The 26,338-nt window shown below is 36.0% G+C and overlaps 1 protein-coding gene across 2 annotated transcripts; it reads right to left on the bottom strand.

Moving 5' to 3' along the window:
- Nucleotides 1-1,395: 1,395 nt before the first annotated feature.
- Nucleotides 1,396-26,236, bottom strand: UQCR-Q (Ubiquinol-cytochrome c reductase ubiquinone-binding protein). Of its 2 annotated transcripts, XM_081751675.1 has the most exons (4): nt 26,100-26,149; nt 14,132-14,196; nt 6,407-6,567; nt 1,396-1,668 (listed from the first exon to the last, which is right to left on the bottom strand). In XM_081751675.1, the coding sequence occupies exons 3-4, from the start codon at nt 6,558-6,560 to the stop codon at nt 1,574-1,576; spliced, it is 249 nt and encodes an 82-aa protein (XP_081607801.1). In that variant the 5' UTR covers nt 6,561-6,567; nt 14,132-14,196; nt 26,100-26,149; the 3' UTR covers nt 1,396-1,573. The 2 variants fall into 2 exon arrangements, with proteins under 2 accessions (XP_081607801.1, XP_081607800.1); XM_081751674.1 differs by lacking the exon at nt 14,132-14,196 and having other exon boundaries at nt 26,100-26,236.
- Nucleotides 26,237-26,338: the final 102 nt, after the last annotated feature.

The following is a 26,338-nucleotide window of genomic DNA, read 5'->3' on the forward strand; positions in this document are numbered from 1 at the left end:
GAAATATATTTTGTTCAAATAATGGGACGCAGTAGGACCTTAAATTTTTTTCAGTTCCTTTGAAAATGGTACAATGGGCCCATTCCATACTTTACTAGTTAAACTGAGGAAATAATATCTGACAGAATTAAAGCCTTAAATTGGGAACCCTAATAGACATTTTACCGAAATGAGCTCAGATCACATTTTCGTTTGAGACTTTTTCTTTTAATTTATTTATTTATTTTTGTTTTCTGGGTGTCGTGAATATATTTCAAGCTTTATTTCATGGAATATCATATCATATATATGTATAGAGTAAGAAAGTTTAATCTTGAAGTGGGCCCTCTCGAACGACGGGAAGCTTAAATGAAGGGGCAGTTGCCTCTCCTGCTTCCCCTATAACTTACGGCATTAGAAGAGAGGTACGGAATCTTATCTGTTTTTTGGATACAGCTCCGATATAGACGACTGAACTGAACGAATATTTTGAATAATGTTATGCAAAAGGTTTTATTTTAAAAAGGGGGAAATGACGCAGTACAAAATACAGTTTTGCTAGTAGAGGTGGTTTGAGAGGATATTTACTCGCTCGTCAAGAAACAAGAAATATCCTAAAATTCACCCTTCATAATGAAAACATTTGGAGCTGAATAATTGTTAGTAATCGCAAATACATTTCAACATTCCGTTAAAAGTGGCAATTTTTACTTAATATTCTCACCATCACTTCTGGAAGATGGTGGGTCTTAGGAAAAATCTGAAAATTGACAGGAATTCTCCAGCTCTTTCGAATTAGTACTGCTCATTTTTTTTTCTAAAATTAGCTATTTGTGAGAAATTAGCCAACAACCAAATGAATGCACCTCTTCGTCAGCTATTTTCCAAGACGGCAGCTTTAATATAAGACAGATCAGTAAGAACTTTTAATATGTCGATAAGGAAGATAATTACTATCCTACGAAGAAAGAAAAAAGCTGCGAGCACGCGCACCATACAAGCAAATTCCAATTCGACTGGCCTATATTACTAAGTTCACCGAATATATTTAAGGTAGTGCAAATATGAAATTAGCCATCTTATGATTTTTCTACAGTTCTAGCTTACTATCACAGCCTACTAATGGCATATGCATGAGGAAGGGTTTCGGATTTAAGTCCCTCCCTTGTGCCATATTAAAATGTGTATGTATCATATAAAACCTAAAATGATATGAACTTGGGAGCTTGGACTTCCCCCTCCCTTGATGAAATCCTGCGTATGCTACTGGAACCTATAGATCATATATGAAATATTTTTAAAATTTTTCTGAATAATACGGCATTGCATTGCATAATTATAGTTGCTGAAAGCTTCTAGTACACACATGGTAACAAATATGCTTCAATAATTACGAAAGATAAAAGAAAGACGATATTTAATTTATGAAACAAGTATAATTAACGGAAATTTATTTATATCATATCTTACAAACAACGTAAGATCCACAACACATTTGTCTATTTTCTTTCAGATGCTACGCACGAAATATTCTATACACATTGTTCAGTCCAAAACAACACATGAGACCACTACTATATTACTTCTCAAGTGATCACTGGTCATTCTCAAAATCAGCAGGATTCTTTCTCATCAGCTGATCGTGCTTCTTCTCTACTTGATCGAAGATTAGATAAGCAATTGCAAATGCTACAAAAGAAAACAAGAAATTCACATTTATTTCATTCATACCAAGTAGATGTAAACAATGCAGTCTCAAAACATCTTATGACGAGATAATAGAAAAATGCATTAAAAAATAAATAAATAATTGGGCAAAATTATACTTACAACACAGAGCTCGTCTGTGGTCAAATTATCTCACTTACTTGAAATTCTAATTCCTGAAAATCCCTTCTATTTCCAAACTCTATAGCTCTCCTCTGGAGTCCTGTTCATAGAGTATAACAGCTTGGGAGTGCATGGAATTTTCAGGAATCAAAGTTCTATGTAAGTGAAATGATTGTTAAAATTCCTGAACGTGTTGGCATAATATTATCATTTCAAAACTGGAAGATCGAGTTCGACTACAATACAGGACTATGAGTTTCAATCGAATTGTAGGATTGACAAGAGAAGTTCAACTTTGAACATCACCACCAACAATAATAACCACAATTATTATCAAATTTTATCTTTAATACTTTCACATATAATGAAAAATGACATGAAATCTTAAGTTTAATATCCAGCGTTTGAGTTCTATAAGATAATAATTTTGATGAATATGTGAAATAAAAGTGAAAGGGAACATGAGAACCCACACACTCATAAAGTTATCCATTTCAGCTTGGGATCGAATATGCAACAGTTTTCATTAGGACTGAGTTACTTATTCCTGAGCCACAACGCTCTCATCCCTTCCCATCAACGCCATTTCGAGTTTAATAAACCATTAAATAGACAACAACATTTATTAAATATATCATCTTGTAACTTGTTAAAGTATGCAAAGAACACATGCTTAAAAATGTAAATGATCTGTAATAAAGGGTACTCTATATTTTATTTTAATTCCTAATGCTTTCAGCGATTCTCGACCTGTCACCTTTTAAGAGTAATTACTAAGGATGGATTTGTATTTAAGTTAAAAGAAGGTAAACCAAACACAGTAAGGTCTTTTCGTATTTGTAGTGAAAGTTAATACTAAGGGGTGCAAGTGCTGTCGCCCATATTGGGTATATGCCGAAAAACATATATTTTTTTTTCTAAAGCAGTTGTTGTTGATAATTCAGTGAAGTGATTTTCTGAATTACAAGAATAGCGTGGTGTGGTTTGTAGACTAAAGTGGTTTATGATTAGAATAATTGATAATACTGAACAAAGAGTCGCAGTTTAAACATATAATGGCAGTAGTAGTTAAAAAATGGTGTAGATGATATTGCTAATGGGAGCCGATATTAGTAATGATTAGATACTAAGGGATAAAATACATTGAGAAATTCTTAACAGTTTGGTAGGAGTCATTGGTGCCTTAACCTGAATTTGCGCACTTCTCAAGGATACTAACTGTTAGCTGGGAAATTACATGTGATGTGTTTAGTTTTCCATTATTTATGAAAAAAATTGTCTTCATAAAGCTTGTTTCTTCAAAAAATCTATATTCGTTGTACGTTATTCTTATTTTCTTTCCTTTCTTTTCTTGCAACAGTAGCCGAATACTATGGTGTATCTAGATTTGAACTGAATAAAACATAAAACCGTATATGATTTTTAGTATTACAAAAGTACTTACATTATTTGATTCCTATCAATGTTACTGCCTATTAATAAAACTGTGTACGATGATGCCTCACTTTTAATTTACATTATGCACGTTGAAAAGCTGTTTTTACTACGTCTATGGAACGATTTGGAGGCATTTCTTCCTATTTGCGACGAGACTTATATAGCATTCGTAAGTAACACTGAGATTTAATGTTTGTGCTGAAATAGATGCTTTGAAGGACCCCGAGTGGCTGAATTCTCTTTTTCAGAATCCCTGATCCGCTCCTTTATTTTAGTACTAATGTTATATCATTATTCCAATACACGTACAACTATCCATTATTTTGCATCATCAATGTTTGGAGTATTGCACACACAAATCTGTTGCCCAATGCCTCGTGTAATGCTATCACCCAGCACAACACAAACAGAAGACAGACACAATTCACGAATGGTCAGCGTTATTAGCTAACCCATGAAGATTGCGTACATTATATTTCTTATTTTTGGAGTTAAATGTTGGAAAAAGCTGGGAGGAATCTACTGCTCACAGTGGAAACTAAATATATATATTTTTTAAATTATTTTATAATAATAAATTGGTTTGCTTTGTTCAGGGATTAGATTATTTTTAATTATACATGGTGTCTGGCAAATTTCTCTCAGCAATTTCCCGACTTTTCCCGACCATTTCCAAATTTTTCCCGACTCATTCTTAAAAAAAAAAAGTTTTCGTAAAATTACATGCGTTTCCCATTGCGTTTCTAACTGATAGAATCATCTGCTTTGGGATAGGAAGGGCTTGTATGCCACCAGCCTCATTGACAGCATCATAGACTACACGCTGCGCCACTAAAGAATCCTTTGACAAATTTTCAACTACTATTTCCCTGTTTACCGAGAAACCCCTTTCTAATGCTGCATTACCGTGGGAAAGAATTAGGCATATCTTTACTATTTTGCACAGATATACATCATTTGGTGGTAACACACTCATCCAGAAGTCATCAAGTCTGTGTTCATTTCTTTTGTACGACTCCATTTTCTCTCGCACGTGTGTCTGATCTACTAGAGCATTGTATTCTCTGTCTGCCTTTTCTGCATCAGACGCTGAGACAATATTACTCTGCACTAAAATTTCGAACGTTGCTCTCATTTGTTTAACAGCTTCTTCCTGTGAATGGCCAACGGTTAACGGATTAAAAAACGTCAGCGTTTTTATAAGGGAATATTTTAGCGGGGACCTCTCCTGCAACTTGGACACTAAATGTTGATAACATTCACGTACTTGCTTTCGGAAACACAACATTTCCTTTTCACTAACTTCTGTACATCTCCTCAGTGCTGACCTAGTTGCATACCCAAGGTCAATTTCCTTGGTACGAATTAAATATATAAGTTTTCACTTTTCTCCATAACATCAATAGCATTGATACTCTTCCTGTCCATTATTTCTTTTTTAACGAAGCGAGACATCAATACTTTCAATAACTGAGTAAGGCTACCATGCAAAAATGGAGTCAAAGGAGTGTCTGACTGATATTCAGTCAGGAAAGGCTCACAGTCCTCAGCAAGAGATTGAAAAAACGCTAATTTTGCATAGAGCAACTTGTCGTTCAAATTTCAAGCTACTATTCTGAAACTGTTACAGTTGGGTTCTTTGTCTGTTCCCTTAACCGTTTCAACATACTTTCTCACATACGGTAATATTTCTTGGCTTCTCTTGGCTACCTTCGCATTTTCTACCCAACGAATATGGCAAAATGGAAGTGGAAACAATGACGAACCTGTTATTTCAGAATGCTGGGCACGCCTTGCTGGTACCATTTCGTACAAATTATACAAGGCTCTAAGAAAATAAATCAAATCCCATCCAGTTTTTTGGATGCCAGTCTTAAAACCACCGTGAACAACGTGAAAACCACACGAGCCAAGTTCAAGGAGCTGTGGAGCGTCTGTACCAAGGGAAGCACAACGTTCCTCTTTCATTAGCCGTAAAAGCGCCCAATTTACATTTGGCCCATCCATTGAAACTTGCAAAAGCTTAAATGGATCAAGCGATTGCAATACATTCTGCAAACCTTGTAGTAGGCCTGTAGCTGTACTATGATCCATAAAAACAGAATTCAAATACCGTGTTCCGACTCTGTTCGTGTTATCGTCCCAGAAGCGTACACTTACATCCATTTGAGTTCTTTGCGCAACATTATTTAAACTTTCATCAAATCCAATGACATAATGTTCGCACTCTTGTAATACGGATTTAAGTTCACGTTGAAAGTATGGACACAATCCGTACATGATGCTATACGACACTTTACGCGAGGTTTATCGGAGTCGCTCCGACAAGCGTCAGCATAATTTCCAACATGTGGAATTTAATTACATTTTTCCCGACTTTTTTCGCAAATTCCAGACAAATCCCCGAATTCCCGACCATTTTTTAAATTTAAGACAAATTCCCGACTTTCCCGATTTTCCCGACTGCTAGACACCCTGATTATAGATATAATAGGTAAAGCTGGTATAATGGAGAATAATACTAAATACTCGAACGAAGACCAAATCCAAAGGCACACAACAGAAACTTTTAAAGAGGCAGAAAATAAAGACTTCAAAATTACATTACTTTAAGAGTTGACATTACTACATTAATGCCATGCGTGAATAGTGAGAAGTTGCGTAAAGAGATTAAGTTCACGATTACACCATGAGAAGCTCAATTAGTTTCCATTATAGCTCTGTGAAAGTATTACATTTATTTTTGTCAAGAAAATTGTTCTGCCATTTTTCATTGTAATAAATTAATTAGCTTCTTATGGACTTAATTCGACATCTTTTTTCCTGATACTTTTATTCTAGCCACTACTAACATTTTCCTTTTTTGAGCTTTCCGTCCCCTTTAGTTTAGTGATTAGCACGAGTGCCTTTGGTACATGCAGCCCTGTTCGATCCCCAGTAGGAGAGCATTAAAAATTTGAACGCATTACAGTGGTTCGGATTCCATCTTCAACTGTACTTCCATCTCTCATATAGCCTCAGTGCTCAAAAAGGACGCTGAACTTCACACAAACGAACTTCTGCTTTCACATATAACTACTTCACTGTTTTAGGAGACATAATAGAACATCAGATATAAATGACAATTAAAACATGCTATGAGATTATCTATAGCACTTACGAGGTACGACACGGAATACAGAACTCCTGAATCTTCTCAAAAGGTTAGGAAAGCCTTTGGACACAAGCCCACCAAGCGCCTTCTGCTCAAATGGCGATAATTTAAAAGTAATGATACCACGAACGTACGCTAGTTCGCCAAAATGCTTCCCCATCGTTTATCTGAAGTAAGAAAGAAAAAAATATATTGTAAACATCTTACAAGTACATAAAGGAGAATGTATAACGTCCAATATATTTAAAATGTCCTATAATTGCAAAGAAGAATGCAATAAGAACAGTCTAAGTTATAATAATAAATTATGAGTGCTACAACATGTTAGGACGAAGTAAGATCATAACTCATTTTCAGGACCAGAAATCAGTACCGTATTTTCTGAAGTTGACATACATTTTCACAGACATGACATTGAGGTGTCTACTATTTGGAAAAATAAATTTCCAGACCAAGACAGAAAAATTTCCATACTATATTTTAGTGAAATTAAATAAACGCTCTGCAATCTATTAATCACTACGGTTACAAACTCCTTCGAAAATCTTTAGGTTTTCATAGATGACGGGTGTTAAAAATACCACTATTGATGAAGATATGTGGCAGTCACTTGGAGAAACGTTGGCCTCGAAAAATTTTTCATGTTCTTTTATATCCCTATATAACTATCCCTAGCCACTTATGTTTTTCTGCTATTTTTTCTAATATTCTTGCTATATAAATATATATAATACTCCAATATATAAATAACAATATATATGAATACATAAAAGGAGTGTTTCTGTAATGTGTAAGTATTACAAACATATTTATAATGAATCATAAGATATATAAACAGAAAACCATCATAAGATAAGGAATTGCTGATTTATTTCGCTTATGATCTTCTATTGAATTACTGGAATGTTTCCTTAAAATCCTTCATTTGTTCATCAACTTCCGTAAGGAGGTGGGTAAAGATAGGCCTTTTTCCGCCTATGATAGTCATAAAAAGTAAAACTGCTTACAAAAGCCAATATATCGTACGAATATGAGGTACAAGCATTAAACATTATATCTTTGTAAGATGCATATGAAAACTATTGTAATCAGTCACATGAAGAACCCTGCCAAACATGGTGTAGAAGTTTTTTCGAACTTGCAATAACAAAATTTTAATATGAGCCGCTGCTTTATAAACCATTATATTTCTTGTTTTCGTAAAGACTAGAGTCAATAAGCTTATTAAGAAACATTCACGTAATGTGCTTCAAAATACGTCTCATATTGAAATTGTTGTTTCAAATTCGGAGAAAAACGTTTTAAACTTGCATAATATCAATAGCTATGCATGTTTGTGGAGTTCTTTATACGACTTGCTACAATATTTTTCATATGCATTTTACAGAAATATCGCAGATGGCTGAACTTCATTTTCATACGATATATTGGCTTTTATGAACACTTTTACTTTTTATGACAATCATAGGCGAAAAAAGACGAATCTTTAAACATCTCCTTTCCTTTGATGACTTCTCAGGGATATTTTTTTTTCTTTCAAATGATATTTTTCAGCTTCAATTGTCAACTTCTTTCAGTAAAGAGCCTCTCTTTAGTCGGCTGTATGAATTAACTGTTTCCAGTGACTCAATATCTGGATATGATACGACAGCATCATGTACTAATATCTGTGACACTACAGACTGTTCGCGTGAATTGCCCAAGGCACTCCCTATTCAAAGAGAAACCGAAGCATCTCCATGTGATTCGGAAAGAATCCTCTTAACGAACACTGAAAAATTAATATCACCAAGTATAGACAATATGTTAGTATCACCGAAAATTCACAACTATAAGTGATCCAAACGATTGCTAGTCATGTCAAAATTACTAATTCTTCGGTACAAATGTCACTGTAAAGTCGCTTTACTTCACCAGCAGCAGGACCAGACAAATGAGGATTTTTCACAAATCCTTCTTATGCCACGTTCATTTGTTCCTGCCCAAATTTAAAGTCCAAGACTCAATTTGGAGAAAGAAATACTGTACCATAGATGAGACTGGTGGAATTTCAACGGTGACTTACAAGAAACGTTGTTGCACAGACAGTTACAATACGTAAACAGTCCTTACGGAAACGTAGGATATCAAGTTCAGTTAACTTCTCTGTCTTTAAAAATCTCCAAGTTCTAAAACCGATGTCACCTCGTCTTGCCGAACACAAATCCTTAATACTGCCATCATTAAACTGATTTTTCTGAAGCCTTTAGCGAAGCAGCTGCTTCAATCAAGGCATTTTTATCTAGAAACCTAGGCATAACGGTTTTCAGAAGCATACAGAAAAAGAATTATAACTGAATCTGATTAAAACGGATGAGAAAAGGTTGAACGTTAACGGCAATAGTTTGGAAGAAAGCTAAATTAGCTCCTAACAAGGATTTTTCAAACATTAGACAGTTTTAAAGCTGTCACATGATATGAAACGTGACATATTTTTTACATTATGTACCCTACAGCTTCAATCAGTAGCTACTATCACACGATACATCTCGATTAGCACTTGAAACAGTATCAACGTACTTCTTCAAATATAACAACAATGGCCCTGCCCTCTCAACTATGTTCATGTATTCTACACCCATCGAATCGAACAAAATTTTTGAGGGAATATAGATGATTTACAAATTGATACAAAACCTGACTTTTGAGCTGGAACATTTTTGAATAAGTCATAAATAGCTCTTACGAACAATACTAAATTACAGTCACAATTCTGAATGGATGCTTTGAAGGCACCGCGAACAACGTAAAAGTCATCAATTTCAAGTAATATTCTATCTTCTGAGTCAATGCTTGATACACATTCTTTCATTTATTAAAGAATTTCCGATTAACTACTGGTCTCTCCATGGATATCCGAATGATGTTTTCTTGAATTTATGCTTTTTGTAGCTTCTTCAAAGGCAATGAGCAAGTCGTCAACAGCTGTCATATGTCTTAGGAAAACGAAGTATTTACCACCGTTGAAATCTTATCACTTTACTTTGGTTGATATTTCAAAATTGAATTAAAATGCGTGGTTCTGTTTCTTTTGTAAGATTCTCCTATACAAGTTGTTTTGTTCTCTGCTTTTCAAAAGTTTACTGAGAAAAAAACGATCTGGGGCTTATTCTACATTAAACTTTGCAATTTTTCACTTTGAAAATTTTGCAAACTGCTAAGTTTTCGAGTTTCATCATTATTCTTGAAGAACTTTGCAATTAGATGTTACGTGACTGCAAATATTTTTTTGCAGCATGACAATTGCTTGTCGAAACGCGAAGTGTGATTCTATAATCACGGCAGCTATTTGCTTGTTTTCATGTGATCAAAATATCAGACATGTAAAAGTTGTTTTGGTTTAGTGAAATATGCTTCAGTTAGTTTGTCTCTTCCAACACCTTAACAGAATAGAGTTTGGAGTTATCAATGTAATTGAAAAATGAAACAGAGGCTATAAAATTACGTAATACTTTTTTTCTCTTCCAATGGGGCAGAAAATTTTGCCTCAGTTTCAAAATGGGAGATGTAAATCATGTACTGAATTACGAATTTTTACTAAAACTTGCTTGCATCTTTCTGATTTGCTCACAAGCGAGTTTTGCTCACTCTTCTTTATATATATATATATATATATATATAAAGTTGGTACAGGAGAAATCAAAAATGAATTGGGGCTACACGGGGCAGTTACGTTAAGGGAGATGAATAAATAAGGCAAGTGAATGATAATGTAGGCAGAAATGGGAGTATCCCGTGAAAACTCACGGACACGATACAATACAATATCGGTACTTGGTTTACAGAACTTGGTTTATGTTAAGGGGTAAAAAATGAGGCAACGCGGCATAACCTTAGGCGAAAATAGATACACAGTATTAAAACCGCAGAAGAATTCGTGAGTATAGTGCAAGTACAAACTCCGGGTATTACTCTCGTTTTGTTGCCTGGAACTGAATTAGACAACTTCCGGAAGTAGAAAGAAAGAAAGAAAAGAAAAAAAAAAGCAAGAATGGGAAAAGTGTGCGAACGGTAAACGGATTTGGCTTTCGGAAAATGGCCAAGTTTTTATGGCAGTAACGGGTCACCATGAACTAACTTCATGCTTCCCCCAAAATCGAGCTTCTACAATTAAAAGTGTAGATTTTAGAAGTTTGAAAAAAGGAACTTTTGTTACATACATATACGTATGATAACCAGTGATGCGTAGCAGAAATATTATGAATAAATCATGAATTACGTGAAGTTGAAGTGGTGTTTAGCCTTCCACATGGACCTTCAGCAGGGTAGAAGTTTCCAGAAGAGCATAAGAGAAGAGAAAATACACCGGTGTTTTGTGACTATCGACAATGTGCTACGCAGGGGCGGATCCAGGACGGCATTCTGGGGGCGGGGTTGTAATACTGCTACTTAGAGCTACTTTTAGGAGTTCCAGACTCTGGGATGGTTTTATTTATATATAAAATAAGAAAGTTTCTTCTTCTGGGGGGGGGGGGAAGCGATCGTCCCCTTGGATACAACCCTGGACGAGTTGTGAGTGCACCAACATCTATTGGGCATCTGAACGGTTACATGCTATTAGCAAAGAAGACACCAAGCAAGCAAGCAAGCAAAAGTCAAATTTTGTTTCCGAAGAACATTTTAAGTAAGTGAACTTCAAATTTGTGTGTTTCGTAATCGTAATTTCCATCTCAGATTACTTCAGTTTAAGAAAACAGAGGAGTAAGAGGAGGCTCATTTTACTATTTCAGAGAGCCTTCTTGATCAAAATAATAAAAACCAGTCAAGAAAACCTTTTTTTCTTCATTTAATGAATGCGAACCACAAATATCATCAAATCATGCACTTTTATTGTTTCCAGTGTTGCTAACTGTGACATCAAAGTTAACGAAACTTCGCTACCTTCAAAAGGCTGTAGTTCATTCATGAAGCATTGGTCGAGAATGGTATTTGGTGTGTTTATTATTCATGTAAGGTTGAACCATCTGACAAAATTTCAGAATTTTAAAGGTGTTTTCGAGAAAATGGCGCCCAAAAAGGGCGATTTTTGAAAATTTTGCAATTTCTCGAATTTTTTGCGACAACACAGTTGCACACAGAGGCGATACAATTTTTTTTTTCGAAAAGCGGGTAACTAGGTCTTACCAACCGTGAAAACTGAATTTTAAAATTCGAACCGGAAGTGCTCGAAAAAAATTCGCAAACTTCGACTTTTCAGATAAACTGACGTTCATTTGTTAATTTATGTACAAAAGGATACGCATGCGCGAACCAAACTATAATAAACACACCAAATACCATTCTCGACCAATGCTTCATGAATGAACTACAGCCTTTTGAAGGTAGCGAAGTTTCGTTAACTTTGATGTCACAGTTAGCAACACTGGAAACAATAAAAGTGCATGATTTGATGATATTTGTGGTTCGCATTCATTAAATGAAGAAAAAAAGGTTTTCTTGACTGGTTTTTATATACCTATATACATACCACAACAAGAATTATAACTCTACCTGTCTCCATAGCTGAATGGTGGGGCTCCGAAGTTGACCATTTTCCATGTCTTCTACAATTCATAAATTGTACTCCCCGTCTTTGATAGCCCATTACTTGGCGGGAAAACTTTTTTCGACAAAACAAAAAAAAAATATGGATCTCTTAAAAACACGTCTAGTTGCTATAAAAAAAAAGTTTCAACAATATCTGAGAGGTGATGGTACTTTTTTTTTTTTTTTTTTTGCCTGAGTTGAAATGGAAGGCACCCTATGTAAACAAACTGAACAACAAAAAAATATCGGTCATTTTCTCCTACTTCTACATATCCCATTAAATGCCCCCTGAGACGACCTGGTTCGAATTTAAAAAAAAGCCTCTGGCCCCCAGCCGATGGGGAATATATTTGGAAGTCAACGCCTATGGGGGTGTCACCATTCATTTCAGCGACAGCGAAACCTATAGATTTGACAGTAATATCGGTCACTTTGAATTATTTTCACATGTTTCGATGACCCCTCTATTGTGGCCCCGTTTCTTAAGTGATGGGGGCTAAATTTCAAAGTAAACGCGATCTTGAGTTTCACCATTGATCTCAGCGACCCTTAAAACTATGGATTCGACAATATCGGTCATTTTGGAGTATTTTTACATGTCTCAGTATTTCCCCCCGCAGGTGACCCCCGACCCACACACAATGGTAAATGAATTTGCAAGTCACCGCTAATGAAAATGTCACCATTCATCTCAGCGACCCCGAAAACTATGGATTTGACACTAATATCGGTCATTTTGGATTATTTTTACGTCTCTTTCCCCCCCCCCCCTCCGCGCAGGTGACCCTTGGACCGCATACAATGGTAGCTGAATTTGCAAGTCATCGCTAATGGAAGTGTCACCACTGATCTCAGCGACCGCGAAAACTATAGATTTGACACTAATATCTGTTATTTTAGATTATTTTTACGTTTCGCACCCCCCTTCCCCCGGTGACCCCCGGCACTCAGCCGAATAGGGCGAATTTGGAAGTTAATGCGATGGGAGTTTCACCATTGATCTCAGCGACCGCGAAAACTATGAACTCGACACTAATATCGCTCATTTTTCTACTTCTTTTACATGTCCCGGTAAACAGACTCCTAAGACCCCTGGTTATAATTTTGATAAGAAACGTTTCGCCTTGGTCTGGAGCCTGGATCAACATTTCGTAACTCTCGGTCACATTCTCTGATCCCCAGGCCGGTCCCGGTAAACGCCCACCCTGGTTAGAAATTTGAAAAAAGCGATTCGTCTTGATCTGGGGCCTGGACCAAGGTACCCCTGACCAAAATTTTGTAACTCTCGGTCCACTCGTCTGGTCCCCAGGCCGCACAGACAGACAAACAAACTCTTTGTTTTATTTATATTAGACAGATAAGACATTTTGAAGCATTTATTTTATAAAACATGAATTATATCTTTGTTTTAAATTAATATATATATTTGGTATTCATATTTGGCGAACGCCACATCTACATTTGTTCGTTTGTCCGCCTGTTACTACACACACTACAGGGTACAACTTTCGTGTTTTTTTTTTTTTTTTCGTTTAAATTTTCAGGATACAAGCACGAGGCACACTAAATTTCATGTATAGATTTTGGTGGCAAACCAACATAAAATTTCAAAATGTCCATTTTTTCAAAATAGTGAGTATTCATGCAACAAATATTCGGTCTTTTCAGTTGAAATTTTCAGAGTAGAAGCACGAGACACACTAAATTAGCTGTATATATTTTGGCGGCGACCCAACGTAAAATTTCAAAATGGTGCCATTTTTCAAAATATCTGGTATCCACTTTACAGGGTGCAATTTTCGGATTTTTAAGTTGAAATATTGAGAGTAGAAACTCGAGACATTCTAAATTTGCTACATAGATTTTCTCGGCGATCCAATGTAAAATTTCAAAATGGCGGCCATTTTTTTTTTCAAAAGGCAGTGAATAGAAAATTGTTTCAAGTTGTGCCAATGACAATCTTGAAATATAAATCACATTTTAACACTTTTATCCCAAAGACATTGAAATATTTCAAAAAAATAAATAAATAAATAAATAAATAAATAAAAAAACTCGAAAAACCATATGGGCCCAGGTGGGTTAGGTTTTTTCAAAAATACCTGGGTTTTTCAAACCTGTGTTCGAAGATGGTGGGTGAAAAAGCGACAGAACTTTCTTGGTTACCTTTATAGAATGAATATATCCGTCCGTCCTTCCGTCTTATCTGTCGAATCGTATCATAGCAAAATCTGTAAGAAATATCAAGAAACGTTTTTTAAATAGGTCTCAGTGTCTCAAGAATAGGTTAGATTCCTTAAGCCTTTATTCATAACGAAATTTGGTAGAAATCAACAATTTCCGGCTTCAATGTTGATCACTATAGAACTAAAACTGTAATAGTTAGCGAAAAGTTATTTTTTGAAATGAATTCAGCGTCTCAAGAATAGAATTTGTCCTCACTTTTATCCCTCTGTTCACACTTACGAGTAATATTTTTTTTTTTAAAGTTTTTACATCGCCATTGAAAAATAGCTAAAAGTGGGTTCTAATTGGGATGGATTCAGTATCGCATGAATAGGTTCTATTTCCGCCCTTATTTTTATAGAAAAGCTGGAAACTGCAGACATCTATAGAACTTCTGGTTTCAATTCTGATCATCTTCGATCAAAAACTGTGATAAGTAGAAAAAATATTTTCGTATGCATGCAGCGTCTGAAGAACACGTTCCATCTATTGCAATCGAAAGTTAGAGATCTACCACTTTTGGTTTTAATATTAACACGCGTTGTTTCGAAATCTACAGTTGTTTCGCAACACGTAACGCAGCACACTTGTTCATTGAAAAGAGAAAACATTAACTGAATAATAATTTAAGCTGTCAGTTAATAACACTGATAAGACTAGAAAATATTTAATTTTCGGTTAATTATTACCATTGCCACTATTAGATTTTTATAATCACATTGTACTGTTTGTTTGACCCAAGATGGCTTAGCTTTAAGAGAAAGCAACTATTCGTCTTCTTCATTTTAAGTAAACCCTGCATCAATTCATTTTTATAAATACCTTTGTTATATCACTGGTCAATATATACGTTTTTGCTTTGTGGATATCTTTGGATATTTATTATCATTATTAGCTTTGAAAACTGCGATGTAACTTGAATAGAAATGGCGAGGAAAATGTAGTAGACTACTGTTATATTGGGATAAGACATATACGATCAGTATCCAGCGCTGTGGCATTCGGTGGAAAAATGATTGGACCAATCGCTTCAGTCTTAACGTAACATAACAAGTTATTGGCGAATTCACTTGTGAAATCTTCTGATACGCGGTGCTCTATTTTATTGAAAAGAAGGCAACTAGGTTTAGAGTTTAATAATGTACAAATTCTTATCCACTCCATATGAATTTTACAACAAACTTTAGGAGTGTTAAAAGTTAAACTGGATATGCATAACAGTTAAATCATTGCTAACTTTATGAGTACGTTTCGCGATATTAATGGTAACACTTGTGAAAGTGCCTTACAAAATGATGGTTCATTATCTCTAAATATTTTTATTTCCACGAATGAATAAAAGAGTAAGTTGGTACTTTTCTTCAACTGACTATTTCTTCCTGTACCTCAGACCAGGGTTGCCAGGGATTTTTAAAATCAATTCCAGGTATTCCAGGTTATTTCCCAGACATAACTCCTTCCTCAAAGAATGAATGAATGGAAAGCTCTTCACAACATCCACCCACTGTCTTCCATTCACTTTTTTTCTTTTCGCAAACACAATTAACAAGATTTAAACCTTTGATATATCTCTTTCGTGACTGCAGTCTGCATAAATAATTTCTGTTACGGAACTTTACACTAAACAAATTACTACTACATGTTTCCTTAGTTTCTACACTTCTCTATCTTAGAGATGCTTTCAAGGTCTCAATTTCATATTCCAAATTTTTGCATTCAACTGAAGTCTGTAATGAAAGTTTTACTTTTTTTTTTTTTTTTCTAAAATGGTAATCTGATCGGCTGTGTGCTTATTTTCCTTTTTCTTTGATTCGTTTGCAGTGTTTTTTGTCATTTTCCTTTGCATGGCTTCTTCATAACGTGCATATGATCCACGTACGTACTGAAGCATTTTCGTCTATATAAATACCAAGGGCCCTTCAGCACATTATATACTATCATGAACAACTCGTAAACTCGCCAAAGATTCTTCATGCATATTTTCCACCAGCATGTCATTGTTAACTGAGAAATCCTTCTCAACAGAAGTATTTCCATGAGAAAGGACAAGTAACATTGTAATTATGTCCCACAAATCGACGAATTCACAATTATCAAGTAGACTGCAATAAAAGAAATTTAACCTATCTATGTATACATTAAATGATTCGAATTCCTTCTTCTCTTTTATTGCTGAAACACATAATTTGGAAAATTGATGTTTTACTTTTCAGCTTTGGCAGCTACAACTATATTCTTCTTATGCAGTTATTCAAGAAAAAGTATACATCTTCCCTTCGCTTACACTTTAGTTAGTACAAATTTTACGTTAGAATAAGACATGACAGATTTCGCACTATTTTGTGTTTCAATGGGCATTTTTCAATAATTTTTGAAGTTGTTTTTTAATTAATGTCATCAGTATACAAAATTCCCTGACATTTTAAGGTTTTTCAGGTTTTCCAGGTCGCTGGCAAGCCTGCAGACCTATATAGAGTGGGGTCTGGGGCAAATGGCTGAAATGAAATGAAAATGTTAAAGTTTCAGTTTAACGTTCCACAATTATGCATTTTAGGCTAAGGGAGACTATGATTAAAGCAGTAAATGATAATGGAAGAACTGGTGGAATGAAAAAGTGGGAGGAAACGGAAGTACTCCGAGAAAACCCACGAACACGATGTTGCCTGGGACAAATGCCTGACTTGCTCCACCTACGTGTCGACTTTGCCTATTCAAATTACAATCTTTCAGGACCTATAAAACATTATCCACAGATGCAACTATTTGGCCCCAGCTCTTCCAAAAGAGATCTGTCAAGGACCGCAAACAATTTCGTTTGATGCCATCCTAAAAATCAAGTAGATTCTTTTCTAGTATATTAGATCTTTCTGCGAGACCCCTGGTCAGTATATCAAGAATACCATTGTCCTTAGCAAATGCGCTATGATTCTAGCAATGCGCGAAAGTCAGAACTTAAAGTCTACCTAGGATTGTTGGTTTAAATTTAGAAATAAGTAAACGTTGGTTACAATTCACAAATTAGTTGTGTCAAAAATATTAATTATAAGTTTGTAATTACATCATTAAATAATTCGCGGTTCTATTGAAAATGTCAAGGAGCAGCAGGGAACAGCGACACAAAGTTCACGAATTACTAACTGAAACTGAACTAGGCCAGCGGCAATAATTGTGGGACCGAAACGTAAAAAAAAAAAAGAGAGAGAGAGAGAGAGAGAAATATGAAGTACTCACTGGAAGTTGAACCGTTTGCATATATATATATAAATGCCATCATAACCCACTCCTTCGCGTAGAGTACACGTGTTACTACTACTTTATAATGTATGGTCGCACTGAGTTTGTTGGGCAAGCATGCAATTACATACGATCTACATATAGTAACATGTGAAGGAGTGATTTGTGACGCGAGATATTTTCTATATCTTTTCAGTCAGGGTGTCTACTAAAATTCCAAACTGAAATTTCGTGACCTTTTCTTTACCAAACCATAACATTTCGTAACATCCTCCAGAGTGAATTTGGGTGCGAATTGGGCCGAATTTTCATGCATACGATAGAAGCGTGCGTTGCCTGCGATTTGGTAGCATCTAAAGCCTACCATAGACACTTTTGTTGGTGAATTTTGACGTTTCATAGAACAAATTTTTCCAGTCTGTACTTATATTTGAATAGATTAAAAAAAATCGTGGCCCAAAAGCTAAGCTTCTTGACTTTCATGACCGATAGACACCTTGTCAGTTAATATTGAAACAGCAAGTGGTAGTAGATTTCTAATACTTCCGGTTGTAGCAGAAAGATTAGAGTGAAAACGGAATACATTCTAACAACGCTTAATTGATTGCAGCTACTCTGGCTACCTATTATAGCTTTCACTTCATAACGGTCACCGTTAAAAACAGACATGGTTAATTTTCTGCCACACAAAACCGGTTCTCGCTATCTATTATGGTTTTTTATTCTCTGGCGACTAATGTTAAACTCGAAAAAGTTTTATATCTGAAGCTTCTCGATTGAATAAAGGGTTAACAGAGATGATGTTACCAGGTCCGTGCTGGGATACTAACGAGGGCGGTGACAAGTCTGCCAAAAGGGCGCCCATACAAACGTGATATTATATATATATATATATATATATATATATATATATATATATATATATATATATAGAGAGAGAGAGAGAGAGAGAGAGAGAGAGAGAGAGAGTAACTTAATTAATGTAGTAAACATCACGAGGTGATTCCTGTCCCCGAGAACAACCTGGGTGTAGAAATGTCTCGGAGCTGTGACTACCCGAAAATTTTCGAAAAAATGCCAAAGCACCCATACTCGAGAACAAAATGTCGGATCGAAATCGGGCAAAAGGGAATGGCCATTATTTTTAGTAGATTTCATTAGTGCACTATCGGATGTAGTGCAGTGGCGGTGCAACGGGGACTCCCAAAGAAACTGGAGTATTCCTTCGAGTATTTTATTAGACGTTGAATGAGGAAAATGAACAATAATCAAATACAAGAGTTCAACAATCAAAAGTAATAGTACATCGTTCAATTAGAACACTTAGAATTCGAAAGAAAGAAAGATACGCATGTGTAATTGACCAATTTTGTCTCAGCACAGAATGAACTCCCGGAAGAAGAGTCTAAATGAAAAGAAGTCTTTAACGTATCACAGTTATATCTTCTAGGATAATGCTGACGGATAAGTGAACGAGTGTGTGAAAATGGCAAAAATAACATTGATTCATATTAGGTTTAAAACGACTGTGCATAAGACAGGCGGCATGTAAAGAAACATAACATGTAGTATCCAAAAATGCAAAGATCATACGTGTACAAGGGATTCTCCACATGACAATGGGGATTCCCACAAATTATGTGAATACAATTTGTGCGAAAGTAAGCTGCATTAAAAGGTTTCCTCCTCGTAATACGCAATTCCGTGGACAGAAGCAATGAAACTCGACGAAACACAAGCTGTTGCGGGTGTTGCACAATGATACAAAGAAATATAGTTTCAATCTACCGATTTATTATGTTTCATACAAAATAGGATAACTGTGAAATACTCGGACGTACCTTGTACAGTATTTCTTCAATGCAGTATGTGTACAAGAGACAGGTTTGAAGAATAACAGTTCACAGCCTGATATTGTCCACCGTAGACCTAATTGTGAAGATGACAATAACGAAGCAAATTTTCCCGCGTGTGGTCAAACATACCTGAAATTTCGGAGATGACTGCCGCAGCTATATTAATTCGAGCAAATAGTTCTTCGACTGTCATGGCTAATATGCAAGTCATGGCTTCGACTTGCATACAAAAGGCGTTTTTTACTCCCCTAAAAATGAAATCAAGGGGCGTGAGATAGGGTGAACGAGGTGGTCAGGTCCTTGTCTTCCAATCCAACGATCTGGAATGTTTTATTTAGGTAGGTCTGCATATTCCTGTCAAAATGTGCAGGTGCGCTGTCATGCTGAGATCACATCTGCTGTCTTATGTTCAAGGGCAAATGTTCTAACAATTTTGGGATAACATTAGGTAAAAATAAAATACGTACTCCCACACAGGCGAGCCGGTAATAACTACGGTCTTACCACAAAATTATCCATCATACCGCACCGCACGCTCACACTAAATCACTGCTGCTGATCGTTCAAGAGACTTGCATGTGGATTTTTACGCCCTATACATGACTACTGCTAGTTTCCAGACGGTCTCTGATTATTCCCAGTGCGCTGTCTTCAAATTAAACTGTCCATATAGTGCGATTTCCCCAGATTTCACGTAGGGGAAATTGAAAAGGCCCTATGCCTCGAAGGCAAATATGGAGCGTTGGAAAAACAAAAATACAGGGAAAGTTACTCTCCTTTGACGGCGACACTCACGATATAAACGCCTCGCCTCTAGGCTATTATCCCTTGCCTCTCCACAAATGAGGTGCATATCTGCCAACTTGTGGACAGGGTAATCTGCCATTGCGCAGGCACGTACCGATTAACACAATCAATTATACTTAAACAAAAACGTCTACACTTTTACACTACCGTGAATACCTGGACACAACCCACTACCATTGAAAGCAACACTTTCCATCATGCTATACTGTACTTCCACACGTAATACCAAAGCATCAGACAATGTATATCCCTCACAAGTTACGTGGATGCCTACTATAATACAGCTACACTAATTGACGCCATTCCACAACAAAACTGCCAGACAACCTTCTGTGAGTCACTCGCAATAAGGGACGATAGTTCCGTAGTGTGCAACCAAAGCATCATGCCCTTAGTGAAAGTACAATGCGCTACGTATGTCTGCTACGTGTATGCAAACGTGCCACATTCTCTTTCCTCCGTGTACGTATTCCATCCAGCTCCAAAGTACATTAGAACGTCGAAAAAATATTTTCTCCCTTTTTTTTTCTGGATGTAATTCCATCGAGTTTTCTTCTAGAAAATTTCTCCAGCAGTGACAAAATCAAAATGCAAGTGAGCTACATTAGGACGTTATTTTGATATCACAATAGTAATGTAGGTTTTCGTAACTCAAGGGTAAGGGGCGGTTTGACAACTCCAAAGAAGGGGAAAAGTCCCTCGAAAGTATCCCTGGAAGAAGATTCACTTAACGGATAAATCAAGTACCTATACTGTCCCAGAGCATTTCTTTGTATCGTTATACAACGTGTACAACTTCCCATGTTTCGTCCATTTTTGTTGCGTCTGTGCACAGAAGTATCATATTCCACGGCATATCATATTACAAGGAGGAAACCCTTTAATGCAGCTTACTTTTGCCTAATATGTATTCACGTAATATTTGTCATGTTTAGAATCTCATGTACACTCGTTCAACACATATGATCTTTGTATATTTGGATACTTGATTACTATTCATTTTCCTCATTCAACGTTTGATAAAATACTCGAATGAATACTCCAGCATCTTTGGAGTCTCCCTTGCTTCGCCACTGCACTATATCCGATTGTACACTAATGAAATCTACGATTAAAAGTAATGGTCCTCAGGGTTTGAAAAAACCCGGGTATTTTTGAAAAAACCCAACCCACCTGGGCCCATGTGGGTTTTTTCGGGTATTTTCGGGTTTTATTGGGTTTTTTCGGGTTTAATTGGTTTTTTTCGAAATATTTCAATCTCTTTGGGGTAAAAATGTTAAAATATGATTTACATTTCATGAGTGTCATTGTCACAACTTGCAACAACTTTCTATTCACTGCTGTTTTGAAAAAAATGCCACCATTTTGAAATTTTATATTGGATCGCCAAAAAAATCTATACAGCAAATTTAGAATGTCTTGTTCTTCTACCCTCAAAATATCAACTTAAGAAGTCCGAAAATTGCACCTTGTAGCACGGATACCCGCTATTTTGAAAAATGGACGCCATTTTGAAATTTTATGCCACCAAAATATATACAGCTAATTTAGTCTCTCGTGCTTCTACTTTGAAAATTTCAACTAGAAAGACCTAAAATTGCGCTTTGTAGCGTGGATATCAGCAGCGGCGCAAATTTGTCTTCAACATTGGGGGGACGGGTAACGGTATATATATATATATATATATATATATGCGATGTACAAAATATTTATGAAGGCGAAAAACAATGCTGAGGAGGATTACCCATGTCGGTCTCGGCGTCCTCCACAGGGGACATAAAATATGACGACATTATTATTGTTTTATAACCTTAAAATCCGACCGGCAACATTGAAAACTGTTTACAAGGGATGATCCAAATATGATCATTCCCTGTAAACAGTTTTCAATGTTGCCAGTCTGATTTTAAAGTTGTAAAGCAATAATAATATCGTTATATTTTATGTCCCCTGTGTGGGACTCCGGGACAACATGGGTAGGGGAGCAGAGTTGTCTTCAACATTGGGAGGCGGTCAGATTTGAGGCTTATTCTGGGAGGTATCAATTTCATCTCACTTTCCTTTGTGACAGTTGGACACAAACCATCACATTTCTTCCTAAAAGACACATTTCCAATCAGATTATTGAGGGGGACAGTTCCACGATTGTAGGGGATATGTCCCCATCATCCCCCCGGGATTCTCGCCAGTGGATATCAGCTATTTTTTTAAAAAAAAAGCGCGCCATTTTGTAATTTACGTTGGTATGCTGCCAAAATCTACACAGAAAATTTAGAGTGTCTCTGGTTTGTATCCTGAAAATTTAAAAGACCGAAAGTTGAACACTGTGTGGTAAAGGCAGACAAACCAACAAATGTAGATCGAGTCATCCTAGGAGCCTCAGTGACGTTCGCCAAATATGAATACCAAATAGCTATATTAATTTAAAACAAAGACATAATTCATCAAAATGTCTTAAATATTTTTCAACGTAAAATAAATGGTCTTATTGTTGAAGTTCACTTTCGATGCTTTGTGCATTCAATTATGGGAATTACCCGAGCACTTGTTGCAAGACCGTTCTTTTCCGAAAATTAATTTAAAACAATTAACAAAGATAGGCCTATAATTCATATTTTATAAAGTAAATGTTTCAAAATGTCTAAAATGAAATTAAATATCCTCCAACGTAAAATAAATAGATTTATTGTTGAAGTATTCACTTTCGATGCTTTGTGGGTTCAATTGCGGGAATTTCCCGAACACTTCTTTCACGACGGGTTTTCCCTGAAAATGCAGCTTGCTTTACTGTACATCGAAACTTCCATTAATACTTAAGTTTGAATGCAGCACTTGAAATAATATGCGTTACGTAGTCTTCGGAGTTCCGAGCACTAAGCTTCTTAATTTTGACAAGAATTTTTACGTTATTACTAGTGTTGATTCTACAGAATGCTTATTTAAAGGCTAGCAACAAATGACTGAACTTAACTGTTGTTGGAATACCAAATTTTACTGAATACTTTTGTTACCATCAAAGGTAAGAAATAATACTAATAGTTTTACTAATGTATTTACATATTTACTATTAGTACCGGCACCTATGACCTTAAACCCGTCAACGTATGAGGGATAACGTCCCTCGGCGGCGCTGAGTCAGGAAACACACTATTCACGGAAAGTATTTTCTAAAATATATAATCGTTTACTTTACTTCAAATAGGCTATAAGCATAATCCGCACATTTATTGGTTCTACAATTATCTCAAGCTAAGGTGAGGTTTTTTATTTATTTATTCATTCATTCATTCAGTGCATTTAGAGCTTTATAAAGGTCTTATGTTGAATATTGTTGAATATTGTTGTATATCTTAACATTTTAACATGAAAGCATATAATTCGCCCAAAGAAAGTTTAAAATCTGATAAAAATAACTTTTAATGTGATTACCTTAGTTGTACTAATAATACACTAACAAAAAAGTCAAAAACCCAGGTGGGTTTTAAGATGGGTTTTTTCATGTGGGTCCAACCCGAAAAAACCCGGTGGGTTTTTTCGGGCTGGGCCCACTTGGGCAAACCCTGATGGTCATTCACTTTTTATCTGTGTTCAATCCGACGTTTTGTTCTTGAGTTATGGCTATTTTTACATTTTTCCGACAAATTTTCGGGTGATCAAGGCGCCGAAAGGAGGCATTTTTACAGCCAGGTTAGTCTATACTTTTCGATTTATCTCCGTGTCAGAAATCACTTCCCGATGTTTGTTATATTAATTAAGTTACACTCTGTATAGATACGGCGTCATTTTGTGTACCAAAACTATCAAATTTATTTAGTAACGTAAATAGCTAAACTATGAAAACGTCTTTACTAGAGAAACACTTCTTAGTTCTTGTAATTATTTTTTAGTCAAACAAAATAAAGCTAAATATATATGAATAAATCAATAGAGCTACATTTTAGAAATACACAATAGGCACTGATTATTCGAACATTGCTCTAAAACACACAGGAAATCAAATTTGTAAATAAAGAGCTTAAAAAAAAAAAACTTTAACTGTATAAACTGTACTATATCGATCGGGCTTAACTTCTGTAAGATTTCTGGCAATAAATGAGTAGCAGCACGAAAAATTCCTATATTATCTTACCAAAGACACCTAGATGATTATTGCTTTACTGGCACTATGCATCTTTTTTGAAAAGTGATTGTACTCTTTACCTGTTCTCAGCCAATAACAACTATGATTGTATAATACAAAACTTGTATACGGAAGAATTAAAAAAAATATTTATAATGTAATATTTCTCAGGCCACCTTTTATAAGGGCGCAGTGTACCCTTCACATGTTCTTTACCAACAGCCACTATATGAATTTACTATACAGTTGAGTTGATTTTAGTTTAGCGTCCCGTTCAGCAGCGAGGCTATATGAGACGTGGACCTACTGATTAACGTGGAATCCGAACCACATGAGCTCCCGCCGGGAATCGAACCCGGGACTCCCGCGCCAAAGGCGTGTACGCTAACCGCTTAGCCACGGAGGAGCTCAATTTACTATACAGAACTGCTATACAGAAGAACAACTAAAATCACTTATAAAGTGATGTTTTGTAGGGCGCACTGTACCCTTCACGGGTTCTTTACCAATACCGGTTCTTTACCTTTATTTATAATGTAAAGCAGGGCGCACCGAGACATGTCTCGATGGGCCAGCACGGGCCTGGATGTTACCTACTCTTTAGAACGCTAAACTGACTCAAGAGAAACGCTTCTCGCCCTGTTTTATAACTTGTAATCTGTGAAGATCAAAACTGAAACCTAAAGTTGTAGTAGACTTCTATTGCTTCCTGTTTTAGCAGAGAGTAAAACCTTAGATGAAATGTATTTTTAGAACGCGTAATTGATTGCATAAAAATCACTTCTCGATATGTTACTGTTTTTGCTCTATAGTAATTAACGTAAAAACCGGTAATGCTTTATTTCTATAACTTTCGGTTTGATTATTGCCTCTGAAAACGAACGTGATTCCTAAGTTTTGTCCCTCTACATACTGATCTATCAAGCAGTCCTTGAGCCTTTATCGTTTCGCGGGTGTTGGAAAGGCTTCACTACAATCATTTTCCCCTAGGAGTGTGTTGCCAAACTGACAATTTTGGGAACGCACGTGAGCGTCCGTATGGAGCAGGCGCGTCAGCGACAGTGAATATTTGCGTAGAGAAAGATGTTGCATATAGTAATGTTGAAGTTAAATGCACCGATGCATGGTGAACAGAACGATATATCCGAAACGGTAAATCTTCACTTTAGGCAAGGCAGTGACTAACCGATTCATCTGAACCGGTTCCCGCAGTTAGTTAGTTCCGAAGGAAAGACAGGAAACAACGTACCCTGCGGGGCTCTAACCCACCTTCACTCGCTCACGCTCACTCGGCAATGTGTGTATACATTATCACTGCCTTGCCCAAAGTAAAGTTACTTCCGAAACCATTTCAGTATTCTATTTCTCTTGTAAATTATTCAAGTTTTGAATGCTTCTGGCTCAAACCTGCGTCTACAGAAGAAAGTCCTAAAACATATTTCAGTCTCATTATTTTAGCTTTCTAGCTATACTTGATCATGAAAAACGCAAGCGAGTAGTCGCTACAAATATTTTTACACTACGTCCAGGTTTAGAACTCCCAACTCGTTGGTCATATACTATTATATATGCACGAAAGTACGACTTATTTATTTATTGCCTTCTCCGTTACAATGCTATTCGTTATTGCAATTCCACATAATTTGACGTCATAATGAGTCACAAAATAAGCTTCATCGTAGTATACATACTACTTAATGGTAAGTGAACTAGGTTTTACAATCACATAGGATTAACATTCTTGTGCTAACTTCTGGCAGGGAAGTTGGCTTACTTAGTTATTTAAAATATCTGGTACAGATTGGGAGAACAATTGATAAATAAAATAATCGTAACTTTCCCCCCTCAAATTATACTGAAAACTTTTCAAAAATGTATGTACAATTCTTACCTGCACTTACAGATCTGCAGGATTTGTTAGCTATCTATGGACGAAGAATTTTTCTTTCTTTTTTCTCTTTAGTCCAACAGAGTAGCCAGTCTGATTTCGGAACTAGAAATGCAATTTCAGTGCAAAGACTTTTCACTAATTTTTAGTCTTTATATAAATTTATTAGTATTTATAGCTATCAAATTTTTAAGCATTTCTTGATAATTTATTTGCTTTTTCATGTTTTTTCTAATGAAGAT

This window comes from Thermobia domestica, chromosome 3 (assembly GCF_964235325.1).
Source record: "Thermobia domestica chromosome 3, izTheDome1.hap1.1, whole genome shotgun sequence".
In the NCBI taxonomy this organism is placed as follows: Eukaryota; Metazoa; Arthropoda; class Insecta; order Zygentoma; family Lepismatidae; genus Thermobia; species Thermobia domestica.